General features: G+C 35.0%; 2 protein-coding genes across 3 annotated transcripts in view; one reads left to right on the top strand and one right to left on the bottom strand.

The window, feature by feature from the left end:
- Positions 1-577: 577 nt before the first annotated feature.
- Positions 578-15,364, top strand: LOC106111887 (protein DEK-like). Of its 2 annotated transcripts, none has more exons than XM_013294077.1 (17): positions 578-693; positions 2,487-2,637; positions 4,590-4,690; positions 5,428-5,532; positions 5,989-6,095; positions 6,411-6,552; positions 7,114-7,242; positions 7,730-7,892; positions 8,385-8,540; positions 9,034-9,119; positions 9,924-10,085; positions 10,590-10,703; positions 10,997-11,111; positions 11,421-11,611; positions 12,096-12,248; positions 12,843-13,009; positions 13,193-15,364. In XM_013294077.1, exons 1-16 carry the CDS (start codon positions 652-654, stop codon positions 12,849-12,851), a joined length of 1,926 nt encoding a protein of 641 aa, XP_013149531.1. In that variant the 5' UTR covers positions 578-651; the 3' UTR covers positions 12,852-13,009; positions 13,193-15,364. The 2 variants fall into 2 exon arrangements, with proteins under 2 accessions (XP_013149531.1, XP_013149530.1); XM_013294076.1 differs by having other exon boundaries at positions 579-693; positions 10,994-11,111.
- Positions 15,365-15,460: 96 nt separating this feature from the next.
- LOC106111715 (XK-related protein 6-like) overlaps positions 15,461-17,280 on the bottom strand; it is a 10,409-nt gene continuing 8,589 nt past the window's right edge. Inside the window, exons 12-15 of the mRNA XM_013293858.1 lie at positions 17,140-17,278; positions 16,774-16,891; positions 16,564-16,666; positions 15,461-16,142 (exon numbers count right to left, since the gene is read on the bottom strand). Coding sequence (XP_013149312.1) covers positions 16,000-16,142; positions 16,564-16,666; positions 16,774-16,891; positions 17,140-17,278 — 503 coding nt within the window. The 3' untranslated portion in view covers positions 15,461-15,999. The remainder of the gene's footprint in view (positions 16,143-16,563; positions 16,667-16,773; positions 16,892-17,139; positions 17,279-17,280) is intronic.

Genomic DNA, 17,280 nt, shown 5'->3' with positions numbered 1-17,280 from the left:
TATCATCTCCCCTCCCTTATCCTACTCCCGTATTATTGGCGCACCGGGTTTTAGTCCTCCAAAGCACTCTATGATCCGTCATCTCAGTCAGTCATCACTCCCTTCTTGATCATGTCACCTTTCAAGCAATCCATCCATCTCTTTCTAGGTCTACCTCTACCGATGTACTCTTCCACATTCATAACTAACGTCCGTCTTGTTACATGTGATTTATCCCTTCTCATAACATGCCTATATCACTCTAACCTTTTACTCCTTATTTTCTCAACCACTGGGGCTACTCTAAAACTTTCTCTAATATATATACACGCTATACTTTTCATTATTTTCTAATTTTTCGCGGGCGAAGTCGCGATCAACAACTAGTATTTTATATACATTCAATTCTAATACTTAACTTGCTTATTTGATATTAGAAAATTTTAAAGATAGAAATATCACACTAAACTAATAATTTTACATATTTTAAGGTGATCTTGAAAATATTACGTAGGAAAAAGATAAAAAAAAAGAAACTCTTCAAAAGTTTAAAGTAACGAAAACTGTGGAACGAAACGCAAAGTTTTTTTTTCTATGTTGTGGGTGCGTGCATTTGTGTTGTCCGGTGTTTGAAGACGCTTGGAATTCGCTTTCAATTTCTTCGTAGGAAAAATGTCGGGTGATACCGATAAAGCAAAAATCAGTGATAATCAGGTATAGTTGTGAAATATATATTTTAATTTCATTTCTTTGTATTGGTGCGCGTCTTGTAAGAACATTTCTAGCTGTGAAGTGATGTTATTTCCGTGTTATATCACAAATGTTTGCCTGCGTCTCAACATGGCTGACAGAACATTCGCTTCCCGCTAAACGCGGGAACTACGCCACGGAGGGTTGTGATATAAGTTAATAAAATGCATTAAAAACGGTGAATGCTGTTCTGATCAGTCAAAGAAACTGATTCTGATGGGATATTTTTCAAGATTTCGCATATTTTGACCACCCCCGCCCCTTTGCATTTCGTTGCAGGGCCTTTGTTAATGTGCACGATATTATATGACATTGATAGGAAATCCGCATGACCTTGATATTTTGTTTCTTGCGAATTTTCTATTCGGAGGCCCGAGATATGTTGTTATTCCACTGAACGTCGACCTCGCGCCTTCTTATACACGCTCGAAACGCGGCAAGCGATGTAAATAAAACTCAAGTCTCCGGTTTAGGGGCCTTTATTCATGACCTCTTTTGGTTTCTACTTGGATTCTGTTGCGTATTTACTTATTTTCGTTAGTATTATTATCTACGCAATGTTATTAACAATAGAGTTGCTGAAATGTAAAATTAGCATTTGAGAAAATCTCCATTTTCGATAATGTTCTTACATAGATGTTAAGTATATACGTCTGTATAACTACACATAGACAATACGGTAGTGTATAGCGATAGAGCTTGATACATTGAAATATGTGTTTTATGTTGAAGGAATAAGGTCTATTTTTGTTTGAATGTGCGTAAAACTTCGACGCCAAAGGTATCAAGACGCAGAGTTCGATGTGTTTTCTGTTATAAAACTGTAATTTCTAGATGATGTTTTATATATTTTTATTTTTATGATGTAAATTTTTTTTTAAGAAATATGAAATTATAAAAATTTAATGTTAGTTTGATTGCACATATCTACACTTATCACTTATATTATATCAGTCAATAACCTGATAGTAATGTAATTAGTCATAACAAAATTTAAAAATATGTAATAAAGTGACCATTTGTTTCCTAAAAATGGGACACATTTAACTGAAATCACTAATTTAAGTCCTGTTAAATGATAACTGAATATAATCTTCAATTATATCAGAATGACTTGACATAAAAATAAGATTGTGCGAACACACCTAAATATTACATTACATAAATGCTATAATATGAAATGTTAAAAAATGTTACCAAGCTTGATATGTCAAAAACTTAACCTAAAAAATGACTAAGAAAGACACAAAAAGATGTTAAGTTCTTGTACTTGTATTCTGTTGTAATATTTTCATACAATATTATATTTTCTCACCTACATTTTGTATCTATATATGTAAGACAAAGCTATAGAACGTCCATAAGATTAAAGTAAGTGTGTGCATGTAAATAAAAGTAAATGTGCTAATTTAGGGATTATAAAAATAACATATGAAAAATACAAACATATGTAAAAGTCATATTTGACAACCCTATTGGAGCCAATAGGGTTGTCAAAAAGTATAATTTTGAAAATGTAAAAGCAAGTAAAAAGATATTTTTACCATTTAATCAATTGTAATATTGTTATAAAAAATATAATTAAAACATTGAGTAGAACTCATTTTTCAAATATAAATGGAATGCCACAAGCAAGTTGATGGCATAAATTGTTTTAACACAATATATATGTGACATTTCCTAATCAAATATTTGTATAATATAAATATTGCCTATTTGAAATATAAGAAAGTCTTATAAATAAAATTACCATACAGGATGAAGACAAGAAATCAGTCGGTGGTGATGGTCAAACGACAGAAGATGAATCCTCGCAGGACTCTAAGGGTGAGTCTGTGGCTCAAGGCGACGCACAAGGTAAAGCGGATGTAGAACAAAATCACACGGATGAGAAACAAACTGAAGAAGGTCAGGATTTTTTTATATAGTCTGCTGATTTGTGTTCATCTACATCACAACTAACCAAGGCTTGTTTTGTCTGTCCATTACATTCGTTTTATTGGGTGTGAAGATATGGTGATTAAAAAAGTTCATAGATAAAGTAAAAAAAATAAACTAAAAAAATCATGTTGGTCAAAAAAGTCATGATGTTCAATTCATAACTAGGTTATTTTTTGAAATAAAAAAAAAACAACCACAGTTTAAAAAAAACATGACTCAAAAACATTCATATCTAAATAATAATTAGGTTATACTTCTTTTGGACCAATTCAGTTAATTTATGCTTATTTTATTTTCAAGGCCATAAGAAGCTCGTTCATATTTAAATACATACAAATCTATTTCCAAATAAAACGTGTCTGAATTAACTCTATTTTCTTAATTTATAATACTGTTGCCATGCCCAAGACCTAATTACTTCTCTCAGTAATTTATTACAACAATTAAAAAAAAAAATGCTGTCGAAGTTATAGATTACTATTTACTTGGTAAATTTCAAAATTACATTAAAAAAATATCTACAATAAAAAAAATCTCGTAATGTATTTAACATCTTTTGGAGTTGTGTTGATGAATTTTTTTGGTACAAAGTGAATAACAAATGTCTGTGTTTGCCTACACCGCTTTTCCCTGATGGTTTTAAAGTTTTATCGCGCTTTAAGTTACTAACTTTATGTCTCGCATTATGTCATTTTTCAAGGTAAGTACATTTTTGAAAACTCAATCATAAGTGAAGTAGAAAGTATTTTAATCAAGGACTAAAGTTTGTAAGCAAACGTCACTGCAATCATTTTGTATTTGTGTCTCAGTTTCTTTTAGAGGGAACGAAAGAGACAACAAATGAAAAGCTAGTTCATCAATGGGTACTCAAGGTTTTCGCGTAAACTAACAATTCCCGCTACATCGTCATACGTTCCACACACACTGTTCACACATTTACACAAACATAATTAGTCTTCTCTGTCCTTCACTTTAAAAAGACTGCGACAACAATTAAAAAAATAGAATAAAAACGCTTATTCAGGTATGAAAATATTAACCAGGATATGTCTTAAGTGTTACGACAGTGGAATTTTACGGTAACATGATTCGATTCATGATCTTAACACAAAAAGGCTATGTAAATATTTAAGTTCTATTTATATAAATTGTGTCAGTGCCGATTATTGAGATAGTCTGTTAGCATAAAAGAAAAAAAACGATATTTTGCATTATGGTTTAAATGAAATTAAACTTTTTGACTTCCCAAATGGAGGTAATCAATTCGTCTGTATATTTTTTCAAATCCGGTAAAAACGTCAATGTATTTACGAAACATGTGAACTTTAAAAAGTTTTAAAATTTGCCGCGCAATTAAAAAGTAAGCCTTGTGAAGTAATTTTTGAAGTAACGTTCTTTCAGTGTTCATTTCATCCAGATCCTGCCAGCCGTTTTAGGGATACCTTCTAACAACCATCCATACAAACTTTCGCATTTACAAAATAAATAAGTACTTCGTCAAAAGATAAATAGTACATGTTTGTAAACAGAATTTTTTTGCAAAAGTAAAATATAATTGTTTTGAATTTATTTACACTTGTATATGGAAAAATACAGCGGAGAAAGGTTTTTATTTGATTACGCTACTTATTATTAACTTTAAATGTAAACATCTCGAGTGATAAATGTTGAGTTCCCATTGTCGAAACATGTACAGAAACATATTGTCCTTCTCGCTCTGCAATAACAGAGATAGGAATGTGTTGTAAAGGCGTGTTACATTTGAAGCTTGAAGCTTTGTCATTTATTATTAAGAGTCCTGTTTAATGTAATAAATTAAATATTTGTGAATGCTTCTTACCTTAAACTAATTAACCTATAAAGTCACGTTGTAGTTTAATTCAGTATCGTTTTTTTTATTAATTGTACATTTTGTTTAGGCGACGCAAAGTCGACGACGGCCAACGGCAAGGATGATGACGACGTAGGCGGTGAAGACTCCAAAGATGACAAGAGGGATGCGAAGAGCGATGACTTAAAGGTTAGTGTAATTAAAAAAAAAAAACATTAAACACATGACTTTGGCTACACAGAAGTGTTATTGTTGAAAAAATAATTTATATTGTTTCATAAGTATAAGCGTAAGTGTTAATTAAAAATTATGATCGGCTTCCACGACGGAACCTCTCGTCCAAAAATTCTGTTATTTGTTGTGAAAATGTGAGTATGTCATGGTTTCACTGGTTGAAACCCACAGTTAAGTTATTATTACACATTTCTTTAATTAGACCCGATTTTAAAAAGATTGCCGCCATCTAGTTTTTCTTGCATAGCCTTGTTTGTAAATGATTAAGCCGGAAACAAGGAAAAAAAAAACAAAGCAATTAAATACGCATCGTGTAATAAGACATTGAAATGTCCTGGATATGTTGTACGGAGTTGTTGTCATGGTTACGGTATTCCCTTCGTTAAACGAGCTTGTTGTATCTAATCCCTGCTAAATACAAAGGGCATTTATTACTTAATAAATTCTATTAAAAATAAGGGGCTTTTAATAGGAGGGTCTATGTAAACGATTTGCTGTAATTACAATGTAACTACCAGAGATTGTATCTTGATGTTTGTTTATTAAAGGCGTTCGTAAGCTGTTGATCAAGGTGAAGGGGGGGGGGTCATTAAAAAATATGATTTAACCCAAAGAGAGTGTTCTATGACGACTCTATTTTAATTACTTACGCCGTCGAAATATGCTTGAATTACGAAAATTTTTCTATTTAGGAGGAGAACGGCGAGACCCACGACGACGAGAATGACAAAGAAGATGTTAAGGAAAATGATAAGGCGTCTAAGAAATTAGCACCCAAAAAGAAACCTAAGAAAGAGGTCTGTTTTAACATTATGGAAAAAATGTATCGTAATATTTACGCTTGTTTACGGTTTGATAGACTCAGAAGCGTAAGGCCCCTCGTACACAAGGAAACAATACTTTCTACGCGAGCATCGCTTATCGCGCGCTTCGTAAATAACTTTGATAGTCAACGTGAGTTGTCTATTCAATCACTACAATGCATAGATCCTATGAATTAATAAAATGTAAACTATAGATATTTGTTCTATTATCTTGAAAATCGCACCTTAACCCGTAGCAAGTGACATGATAGCAATTAATGTCTATGAAATTGTATTCCGTATCGCTCAGAGATTATTATCGCAGAGTTTTGAGGATACGTTGCCTTGTGTACGAAAGACCTATGACGTCATCGTACTTTTTTAAATGTTACCTTAGCTATTATCGGCTTTGTATTTTTTGTTTCTAAATTAAATGTTTTGTTGAATAAGGACACTGAAGAAGAGGATGAAGAAGATGAGGAGGAGGAGGAGGAAGAAGAGGAGGAGGGTGATGAGCAAGATGAAGTAGATGATGACAAGAAACCAGCTAAAGACAAGTAAGATTTAGTATACATATAATAAGTCATGTAAATGTGCTGGGAAGACTTACAGCCGAATACTGAAACGAATCTTTAACATTTCCCTCCGTATGCGCCTCTTGTAATCTAACAGCGTAATCATTTTAATGGAATTTGAGGTGTAATCCTGCCAATATCATTTACGACACTGTTACATATTTAAATATCGTTTCAGTATTCGGCCGTTAAAATACACGTACTTCCTATATTATGTCAAGTAGCATTTGTAATAGAATTTAGAATTCTCTATTTTACTAAAGCTAATTTATTTACAATTTTTTTTCCTAAATAAAGAGTAAAGAAACCGGTTAAGAAAGCTAAAGATGCGGAAGACGATGGCGAGGAAGAGGAAGGTGACGAGGAGGAGGGCGAAGAGGAGGAGGAGGAGGAAGAAGAGGAGGAGGTTGAGGCGCCCAAACCTAAACCCAAAAAGGAGGTAAATATCGCCAATGCGCATACGTATTGAGTATTTTTGAGAGTTATAGGATTGATATGGTAAAAATTTTTGTTTAACCATACTTCATACTAATAATACAAATGCTAAAGTTAAAATTTGTCATAGTTGTAGAACAGACTAGAAGACAACACAGTTAGTTATTAACTTTTTTTTATACCGCGCGGACGTAGTTACGGTTGACAGCTAGTTAGTTTTATTGATTTAGACCACTTTATGGATATAAGATTCCAGCCTTTTCCACAAGAAGTAAAGTTTGAAAGATATCCCAAATTTACCTATACTAGTTAGTTATGATAATGAAAATAATCTATACTCATTATGAAGAGAAAAGATTTGTATTTTTGTATGTATTGAAATAACTCAAAAACTACTAGACCGATTTAACAAAAATTCTTTCACAGTAAGAAAAATAGTATATTTGTGAGTAACATCGGCTATATTTTTTTAAATTTTATGCGGACGTAGTCGCTAGCAACAGCTAATAAATGATAAAAAATAAAGACAGTGTAAGGTTTATTTAATATTTGTATGTTGTACCAGCCGACGGAGCCGCCGGTGCCGCTGCCGGCCGGCAAGGGCACGCCGCTCGGACACATCAGCAATGTGGAGGTCTCCCTCTCCCGCTTCAAGACACAGGACCAGAAGCTGCTGCACCAATATCTATACGGAGTAAGTGATTATCTTATTTTACTAATATTATAAATGCAAATGTTCAGATGGATGGATGTTTGTTAGAGTTTGCAGTCAAAATGGTGAAATTTACGAAATTTGGCAAAGACGTAGAGGATAGTCTTGGAGAACACAAGATACTTACTTTTTTTAATATCACGCGGACAGAGTCACGAGCAATAGTTAGTTACATAGAAAAAAACTAAATATTCAATTTTGTAAAGAGAAATGTAACATTTTCAACAAGTGATATGTATTTACAGTGGTAATGCTGTTCTAAGTTAAAGCAAAGCATAATTCAATATTAGGATGGATTGTTTTACAATAGTATAAAAAGTGTTTTTTTAAGGTTCAATCGTTAAATATCGAGTTCATAGACAGTTAATATTTTTACCATACACACACACAATTTTAACTGGATAGTTTAACAGTCTGTGTAGCTTTAGTGTGTATTTAGGAGCAAGGTATATGATAATCCTGTTTCCAGCAACTCTGCCTGGACCGCAACGTGAAGCGCAACATAAAGAAGTTCAAGGGCTACGAGTGGGCGATCGGCTCCTCCGACTACAAGGCCAAGCTGGAGGAGACCTCCAAGATGGAGCCCAAGCAGCTGCGCACCATGTGCGAGATGTTGGACCTCGATAAGAAAGGTATCATTTACGATAATTTCTTTTAAATCATTTATTTTTGGATTTCTGTATGTATTGGAATAACCCAAAAACTACTGGACCTATTTCAAAAAATCTTGCACCATTAATAAGCTACTTTATCAGTAACATAGGCTATTTTTTTAATTTCACGCGGGCGCAATAGCAAACATAACGTGCTGCAAAAGCGTGTAGATGTAATCGTGTATGCTAGATCTAAGGAGATATAAAAAACTTCTTTGGCAATCTTGCTTCCTTTATGTTGGCAGCAACTTATTGTCTCTTACTTACATTAGAGTTTTTATCCAAAATATTCACTCCCTATGGTTAATGGCTTGAAAATATATAGCCTAAAGCGTGACGTAAGTGTAGGGCTTTTTATTAAAAAATGAATTATTCAAAAATATGCTGTAATTGCTTAGATCTTAGGCAACAAAGGAGTGTGTGTTTACGCTTTATTATGATAGTACAGATAATAGATAATGTGTTTATTAGGTTCGTCATCGGAGTTGTCAGCGCGGCTCGTGGGTTTCCTGCAGCAGCCGAACGCGAACAGCCCGCACGCGCGCGGCGTGGCGCGCCCCGCGCCCGCGCAGTCCGCGCCCGGGGGGCGGCCGCGCCGCTCCGCAGCGGTCAAACTGCACAACAGAGGTACATCACTATTTATATTGTATCCCACTTCTTAACCCTGAATGCATGATGATGTATTCGTACATAAATCTTCTCTTACGCACTCAATAAATTATGTAAAAAAAAATTTCCCTTGATTTCAGTTCAATTTACTACTTGTTTCAATTTAGGGTATTTGAAAAAAATCTTGCATTTAAAGGTCAATAATATTAGAAAAGTTAAATTTTAATTATGTAGTTACAAAACATCCATCCATTCGAAGGATGTATATATTCTGACCGGCTTAATAAATATCTATGAAATTTGGCGTAGATCTAGAATAGTCTGGAGGAATGAGTAGGCTTATATGATCCCTGCGGCGTGAGAGGCGGGGTAAAGTTAGTTAATCATTAACTAGCTGTATTTTGATGAAAATATTTGTGGTTTTCTGATGGCAAGGTAATGACGCCATTTAAGTTTAAGTATGGAGTAATTTAGTAAATGTTTAAAAAAAAAATAATTTTTGACTTAACAGGTTATTCAGATGAGGAATATGAAAGTGATCCAGAGACGAAAGTTAAAGGCCCTAAACCTAAAACAGACGGTTCAGAAGATTCAGATGTAAGTTTAATATTTCAGACCTTAATGCCTTATTTATCAATTAGTCAATTTGTTACTAGGAAGTACCTATTTAATATCTGAAGGCGACAGATTGTGGTGAGGCGACAGATGTATTTGCATTTGTAAATAAATGTTTCTGTATAGGCAAAGAGATTCAAATATATAGAAGGGTATGCCCCTTGACACTTTATTTAAACATTTTTCACATGATCATGTAGCTAATTGTAATTAAATTTATTAGGTTAATTACCAATAGTTGTAATTAAGTAATATTTTTAAATGTGTATATTTGACTTTATAATACTGTCTAGTTTATAACAAAAGATGAAGTTTGTTATAATTTTGTTAAATGCTTTATAACAAGTCAATACAATTTGATAACTGATATAGTACCTTTCAAAGAAGGTACCGGTGAAAAAATATTTCTCTGCCTCTATAGATAATTTAAATGCCTTCGTTGCTATTACTAGTATTCAGTTTTATTGATATTACTTTATGTTTAAATTAAATCTTTCAATGAAGGACACTGAAAAAGATGAGGAAAAGCAGTATATATCGACGGGAGAAAGGCTATTTGTTTCAATCGCGATTTTAGGCGATATTGACTTATATATATTCAGCGAATTTTTCTGCGTTGTTAATAATGAAGTATGCAGAATTATACTAATTTTAATCTAAAACCGGTCTGAAAATCTTTCAATTAAATTATTTTCAGAGTTTGCTTTTATGTTTTTTTTTTCTAAAAATCAAAACTTTAAATGGCTGAACATAAGCTAATGGCGCTTATAATTTGTATGTGTACAGGGTTCGTTCAACCCGAGCGGGTCGGAGGCTGACTCGGACTTCGACCCGGAGGTGGTCGAGGGCGGCGGCGGCGCGGGCCGCAAACGCAAGTCGGGCGGCCGCCGCTCCTCCGCCGGCCGCCCCGCCAAGCGCGGCCGCAAGCCCAAGGCTAAGCGCGGACGGGTGAGATATATATACTACTAGCTGTTCGCGTGCGGATTCCTCCGCCTGAAATTATAAAAACTTTAAATAAATTACTGAACCGATAAAAATCTTGCACAAAAAACTATGTTGTCAGTAACATAGGCTTTATTTTTGAATTTCACGCGGACGAAGTCGAAACATGATGTAACTTGTAGGGAGTCAAGAACAGTAAACGGGCTATATTTTTTTTTTGATTTCACGCGAAATGGCTAGCAACACCCAGTAGTTCCAACAATTCAATCCGAATAGAATTAAAAAGAAAAAACCGAAATATCTATGGCAAAATTAATCGAGATCCGTTTATCAGATCAGGTTACTAACTCTAACAAACATCCATCCATCTAAACTTTCTCATTTGAAATGTTAGTAACATGTGGCTAACGGCTGAAGGGATTTCGATGAAACTTGGCATAGATGTAGCATTCTGCAAGTACATTAAGCTATTTGTTTTGTTTTTATGTTATTAACATGTTTTATATGCAGGGGGCGAACAAATCAGGTCGCGGCAGAAGAGCCAAGTCAGAGAGTGAGGATGAGAGCGACAAGTCGGAGAGCGAGAGCAACGAGGAGTCCGGCAGCGAGCTCGATGAGTCAGACGTAAGTTCATTCAGAAGACACACACGGTTTAGATTTTTAATCTGCCGATTCAGGCTTTTTTGCAAGATATACTTATTTTATAAACAAATAAAACCAGCGAGTTTGATATGAATAATTGAACTAGATCGATGATTCCTGCAACTTAAAGCACACACACTATAGAATTGTAATTGGCCATATGAGGCTTTTCAAGCTCATCTGAAATGTTTAGAAACCCTTTTTTTTATGATAGAATTGATAATTTGGTAACCTATTTTTGACCAAGTTAATACAATATATTTTGCATGCAGCAGGAGCCAAAGGGCAAGCGCGGGCGGCCGGCGGTGGCGAAGGGCCGCAAAGGGCCTGCAGCTAAGATTGGAGCACCAAAATCAACACCTGCAAAGAGAAAAGCGCCCACGCCGCCTGGTACATATATTTTTGTATAGCTTTACTTAACTAAGAATATAAAACCCTAATCTTGTGATGTCTTTAATTACTTTCAAAAAAGGAATTATGGGTGATACTGAAATACGTGTAAACAGACAGATTTCAAATTTTTAAAGCATTTTCTACTTTATGTGTGGCCCTTATTCTTTTTAGTTGTTCCACTATTAGGCCGTTAGATTCATATTTTTTCACAATAAAGTACAGGTTTTATGTACCTAGCCAAGTTATAAATATTTTGCCTTAAATTTAAATAAATTAACTTATTAAAACAATCATTTATTTGTGTAGCTAAAAAGAAGGCAGCCGGCAAGCCGGTAGGGCGGCCGGCTAAGAAGGGCAAGAAGGCGTCCTCGGAGGAGGAGTCGGGCGAGGGCAGCGAGGAGGAGGAGGAGGCGGGCAGCGAGGTGGAAGAGGAGGAGGAGGAGAGCGGGGAGGAGTCGGACACGCCCGCAGACAAGAAGGCCAAGCGGCCGCCCACGGTAACATCACATACATTTTGACCACTAGATATAACTCGATGTTAACAGAACAGCCCAGGTTATACGAAAATAATGTTGTTTGTTGTTTAAAATTGGCTCTGTGATACGAAGTTCTTCATCTCCCACACCTTATCCTACTTCTATAGGGTCGGTGCACTGGGTTTTCATTCTCCAAATAATCACGCGATCCATCATTCTCTTTATAGTTGTCTATAAAGAGTAAATATAGACAAGTACATACTAGCGGAGTTGACTCTATTTGTTCGATTTTGTTTTAAGCGGAGTTAAAAAAAATAGGAAATATAGTGTGTAGAACACTTAGGCGTGATTTCTTCCAGGCTGTGTTCTACATCTATGCTAACCCCATTGAGATCCGTCAAGCTGTTCTGTAGATAGAAGTAGCTAATATCTCGGCAACCATACAAACGTTCTCATTTATAATAGTATAATGTGATCTAATTTAATATTATATGTGTTGTGTCAGGACGAGGAGATAAAGAAGTACGTGAAGCAGATCCTGGACGGCGCTAACCTGGAGCAGATCACCATGAAGACGGTGTGCAAGCAGGTGTACAGCCACTACCCCGACTTCGACCTCGCGCACAAGAAGGACTTCATCAAGGCCACAGTCAAGTCGGTATGTATGCACGAATACAACGACCTGGAAGGGGGAGGTTTTTTTTATTACTATATTTTTTAATATGTGATTCGATTTTTTGATCAAAATTTGATGTTTTTAGTTATTTATATGGATCTACTGGAGTCCGCGTGGAATTGAAGTAGCCTATCTATTCTTCCAGACTATCTTTTACATTTAAGCCAAATTTTGTCAAGATCCGTTCAGTCGTTTACGCTACAAACGCTAACAAACATCCATCCATCTAAACTTTCGCATTTATAATATTAGTATGATAGAGATTGTAGGCATTTTAGTATTTTGAACTGGTTTATGAATCTACTTGATATTTTTCCATTCTCTATGTAAGACTACTTGGATATGTCGAAACCATTTAGTTACAGTTGGTTTTTATATCCAAAATTTTTCTGTGTCAAAAAAAATCCGAAATTGAATGGTGTCGCTGAACACGTTATGTTTGGAATAAAAATGAACATTTTGTTTTGGTTTTATCGAATTCCCAATATCTTATACTTCATTTTTTCTTAATATGTGTTATGTTGCATGTTTTAATTTTTAATTTTTCTTATTTTATTTTTGTTTGTTTTGTTGCAGTGTATTTAGGATGTTAGGAGTTAAGGGCGGAGTGTAGATGTCTACATAGGATACCTATAGTTTATAAAAGGACATAGTTATATATTATTATAATAATAATATATTATGAAAGATTAAAATATCTAAAATAAAGTGGAAAGGATGATCACCCGCTTTTTCCTTACAAGGTAGACATTTTTGTTTTATGATTTTATACCTTCCATGTTTGCGTTATTCGTTTGAAACCCTATTTTTTCTGTAATTAAAATGTTTTTTTTTTGTTTAATATTTGACTAATTTGATCAAATACATGTAAATACCAAGATTTATTTTATATATGTTAAAATGTAATTGTTTTTTTCTAATTCCAGCTCATATCCTCGTGAGCGGCGACTAGTTCGGCCGCACACATAGTGAAGTAAGCCACACTTTAATATTAAAATTAAAAAAAATCGCCCGCCGCGGACCTCAACTGATACATTATTTTGTTTACTTTCATTCTATAAATATAGACAGAAATCACTTACGATAATGAAAAAAAAATTTTTTTTCTTGTATTTTAGAATATAATATTTGGTTCTGGTTTTGTCATATTTTTCTGACAACAATATTGATTGAATATTAATGCGACGTTTTTGGAAATTCCATTTTAAAATCCTTGAAAAACAATGTTGTTGCCAATTTTTTTCAAAACTGGAACAAAACTATAAACTCTTGACAGTAGCCCTATAAAGTTATATCTCTAACTCTAACTTTTAAGGGAGAGTCATAAACAAGAAATTAAATTTAATTACTAATGTAATAATTAAATATATGCAAATATATTTTATATTGATATTTAATTAATTGATATTCAAAAAATTGGCATAACCATTGCTAGCTTTTGACGTTTATTAAAAAAGTAATAAACGTCAAAGTGACAGACGTCAGTTGTTCCTGTCTATTTTTGTAGAATAAAGAAGAGTTATGTTTGTGTTTAGAGGCGGGGCGGGCGCGCGCCTGTCTAATTCTATGTTATAGGTATAATTCCCACTAGTTTAAGGATAAAGATTAATCGCTTTAGATTTACTGAGTTTCTTTATCGCGCCTGTAAGGAGATTTTTATTGCGACCTCCTTGGTTGAAGTGTGTGAGCCATGAGTTAGGTACAGATTAAAAAAAAATGTTTTATAATCTGTATCAGTTTTATTGCAATTTCAACAACATGGTTACAATTTTACTATGACATTACAATATTATTAAATAGATATTACAATTTTGTATAACCTATGACTTAGGTTATTATAAAAGCTATATTTTTATAGTTTTTTATATGAGTGTTAATTTGAATTGTATCGGCCATTTTGACACCCCTAATGTCGTTACTGTAATGACGTCATGGCTCGCAAACTTGAGTCAGGATTGTGAAGTACAGTTTCTTACGTCTCGCATCGAAAACGTATTTGTACAAAGTTCAATAATTTGTATTGTTCAGGCGTGCGACTGAACGACACGACGGCGTTACAAATGATTTTTTTTTAATTTTTCTCTTAAATATTTTTTTAAATTGCATTTTATATCGCGTCGTTTCGTCTACGCCTGTTATTGTTAGTTGTTTTAACCGTTTCGGGGGAAAAAAGTGTTAAGATTATATTTTTTAAACAGATGTAGGTTGTATCTCGCAGGTGTGGTTCTTATTGCAAAACTATCAGCTAAGTTTTCTATTCGTAAGTAATTATAAGATGTGTAAATACACAGGACTGTCGGCTCTGTTGCATATTATTGGTATTTTAATTATATGAATTTTATCTTAAAATTTTACACAAAATGTATTAATTTTCATATAAAATTCATATAAAACTCACACGATGTCACATAGAAAATGTAGATTCACAATTGATGTTTTATAGTTTTTTTTTCTAAGACAGAATATAGACTTTATAGTCTAAGAGAATGTTCTGATTTTCAATTAGCATAATACAATATAGTCTCTTGTTCACTTTGTAATAGCTTTTGTGGGATCTTTACGTTTGTACACTTGCAATATTCTTCTTTGTTGTTTAGTAGCTTATTTGTAATGTTAGGTGCTTGCGATGCGGTCGCAGTGAAGATGACATGAATCTTTTCGCGTCTAAAATCGCATTATTCCGTTTAACAGTCGATGTAAAGTTGTGGCCGAAACCGTCGCTAAGTCCGTGGTTGAGCTAATTTAGTGTAAGTTAAGGTCGGCGCGCACTGAGACGAGCGGTGCGTGCTGGTGCGGAGATGTTCTGTTATTTTGTCTATATTTATCTCCAATCTTGGACGCATCTTGCATTGACTTGCACTCGCATATTCTGACCATGTCCTAGTTCCCAGTGTGCGCCGACCTTTAGTGTAAGGTAGTTTTAATTCAACATAAAATGTGTATTTGTGAATTGTAACCTTATTTTTTGGTTGATGTTTCTTTACATTGGTGTAAATGGCCGAGATCAGTAGAGGCGTAGTGCACGGAGTGATAGAGTGACCGGTTCCCCTTTTACAATTGGACTATAGATAATAAAATAAATAAAAGTTTGAAAAACGTTCATTTTATTTCTTATCCTCATTTTTCTATACAATCTATGTATAAATATACAATGTACAAAAATACAAAATATTACAATTAGTTTAAGTACAAATATGTTAATTATTAATATTGAATTTTTTGTCTAGCTACAAAATTAATTCAAAGGTACAAGTTTTGGACATACAAAGAGATTCTTAGATATCTAAATTAGTATTAATTGAGCCATTAATTTAAATGTAAAGTCTAGATATTTTAATTTATTTACTTAAAAAGCTAGCACGAAAAAATATTCGTAACATCGAGTCATTTATGAAGTGAAAGATTTTCGTGCTAGCCTCAAATGTATCTACACAATTTAAATAAGATGCAATTGTTTTACTTACAAAAATATAGACAAACCTGACCAAGAACATAATAGTTCACTATCCTTTACGAGCTTGATATACTTGTAGTCAACTATACAAAAAAAAATGTCAACCTTGCCATTCTCTTTAGTAGAGAACGGTATAAAACTTCCGATAACAATCGTATATGGACGGAAATATCGGTGCAGATTTTTCAAACATCTGATCAGAAAAATCATTTAAAAACAATAATGGATGAATACTTCATAAAAAAAAGGTTTTTAATTCGTTTGTGTTTGCATAGAGTATCATAGGTCAGTCTCGGGCTTGTGGCGCGCGTGCGGTCGTCTGCGGCGGTCCGGCGCGCGCTCCGGCCGCACGCCCGCCGCCGGCTGCGAGCCGCCGGAGCACTCCGACTGGCGCGAGCTGTTGTCGCCGCTGTCCACGTCGCCTGCGATACAACACTTTACATTGCTAATCTATACTAATGTAATAAATCGTAAACACACTAATTCGTAGCGTAGGATGTCAGCAAAGCATATTATTGAATAATTATTTTTTTAATAAAAAGCCCTACACTTACGACACGCCTTAGGCTTTCACGTTATTAAACTTAGGGTGTAAGTACATTAGAACTTAGAACGACCACACTAGAAAACAGGCGGTAAGTGGGCGAAATTCCGCGTGCAGTCTGATGAGTGTGATGCCGGAGGCCTTATTTTAGTCCCTTTTCCTTTCCACCCTTTTCTTAAGAGGAAAATTGGAAGGAAAAGTGAATTTGACGGTGGAGTCCATACAATCTATGACTTGCCGTCGCAACTGTCCATCTGTATTGACCAAGTGTGAACCGGCCGTAATTCTAATGTACTGACCATCACTGCTGTTGTTGCTGGGTAGATGTGCGTCCCGAAGACGCGGCCGACGTCGCCAGTAGCGGAATTCCCGCGGTAGTGTGTACGATCGTGGTAAGGAAATCTACACATTGATAAACAATAATATTAATTTAATGAAGCCGTTTACTAAAAGTCACAAGAGAGCATACATAGACAGTTTTGTGCTTGATCAAGTTTTTGATACTTTACCTGGCTGTCGATGTCGCTAGGTGGGCGTGGCGTGTCGCGCGCCGCGTCCGCCCCCGACTCCTCCCCGCTGCTGCCCAGCCCCGCCCCCGGGACTACTACCTCCTCCTTTTTCCTGTTACTATCCAATATTATTTTATCAAATAAAAAAGGACAAAATTACATTGTCATGGTTCACACTTTGCCAGTACAGTTGGACAGTAGCGCAGGACAGATATAATTCGTATGGAATGACGGGAGTTAGTTTTTACTTTAAACCAGTTGAATATGTTCAGTAAATGAGTCACACTTACCAACTGAACTGGCTAAGTGTGCCATATATTATTTTTCAAATGAGACCAGTGGTAATAATAATATTAATGTGCTCACGTGTACGGCGCGCTCCAGTGGCAGCAGACTGGCCTGGTGCAGGTCTCGAGGTAGTGCGGCGCCAGCAGGATCTCCGGCGTGCGGCAGCGCTGCATCTTGCGCTGCTCCGCCTTCTTGCCCGCTCCGCTTGTCGCCCCGCCT

Source organism: Papilio polytes, unplaced genomic scaffold (genome assembly GCF_000836215.1).
Source record: "Papilio polytes unplaced genomic scaffold, Ppol_1.0 DF824146.1, whole genome shotgun sequence".
Lineage (NCBI taxonomy): Eukaryota > Metazoa > Arthropoda > Insecta > Lepidoptera > Papilionidae > Papilio > Papilio polytes.
Note: the sequence above shows the minus strand (reverse complement) of the source record. Positions and strands in the feature narration are given on the sequence as shown.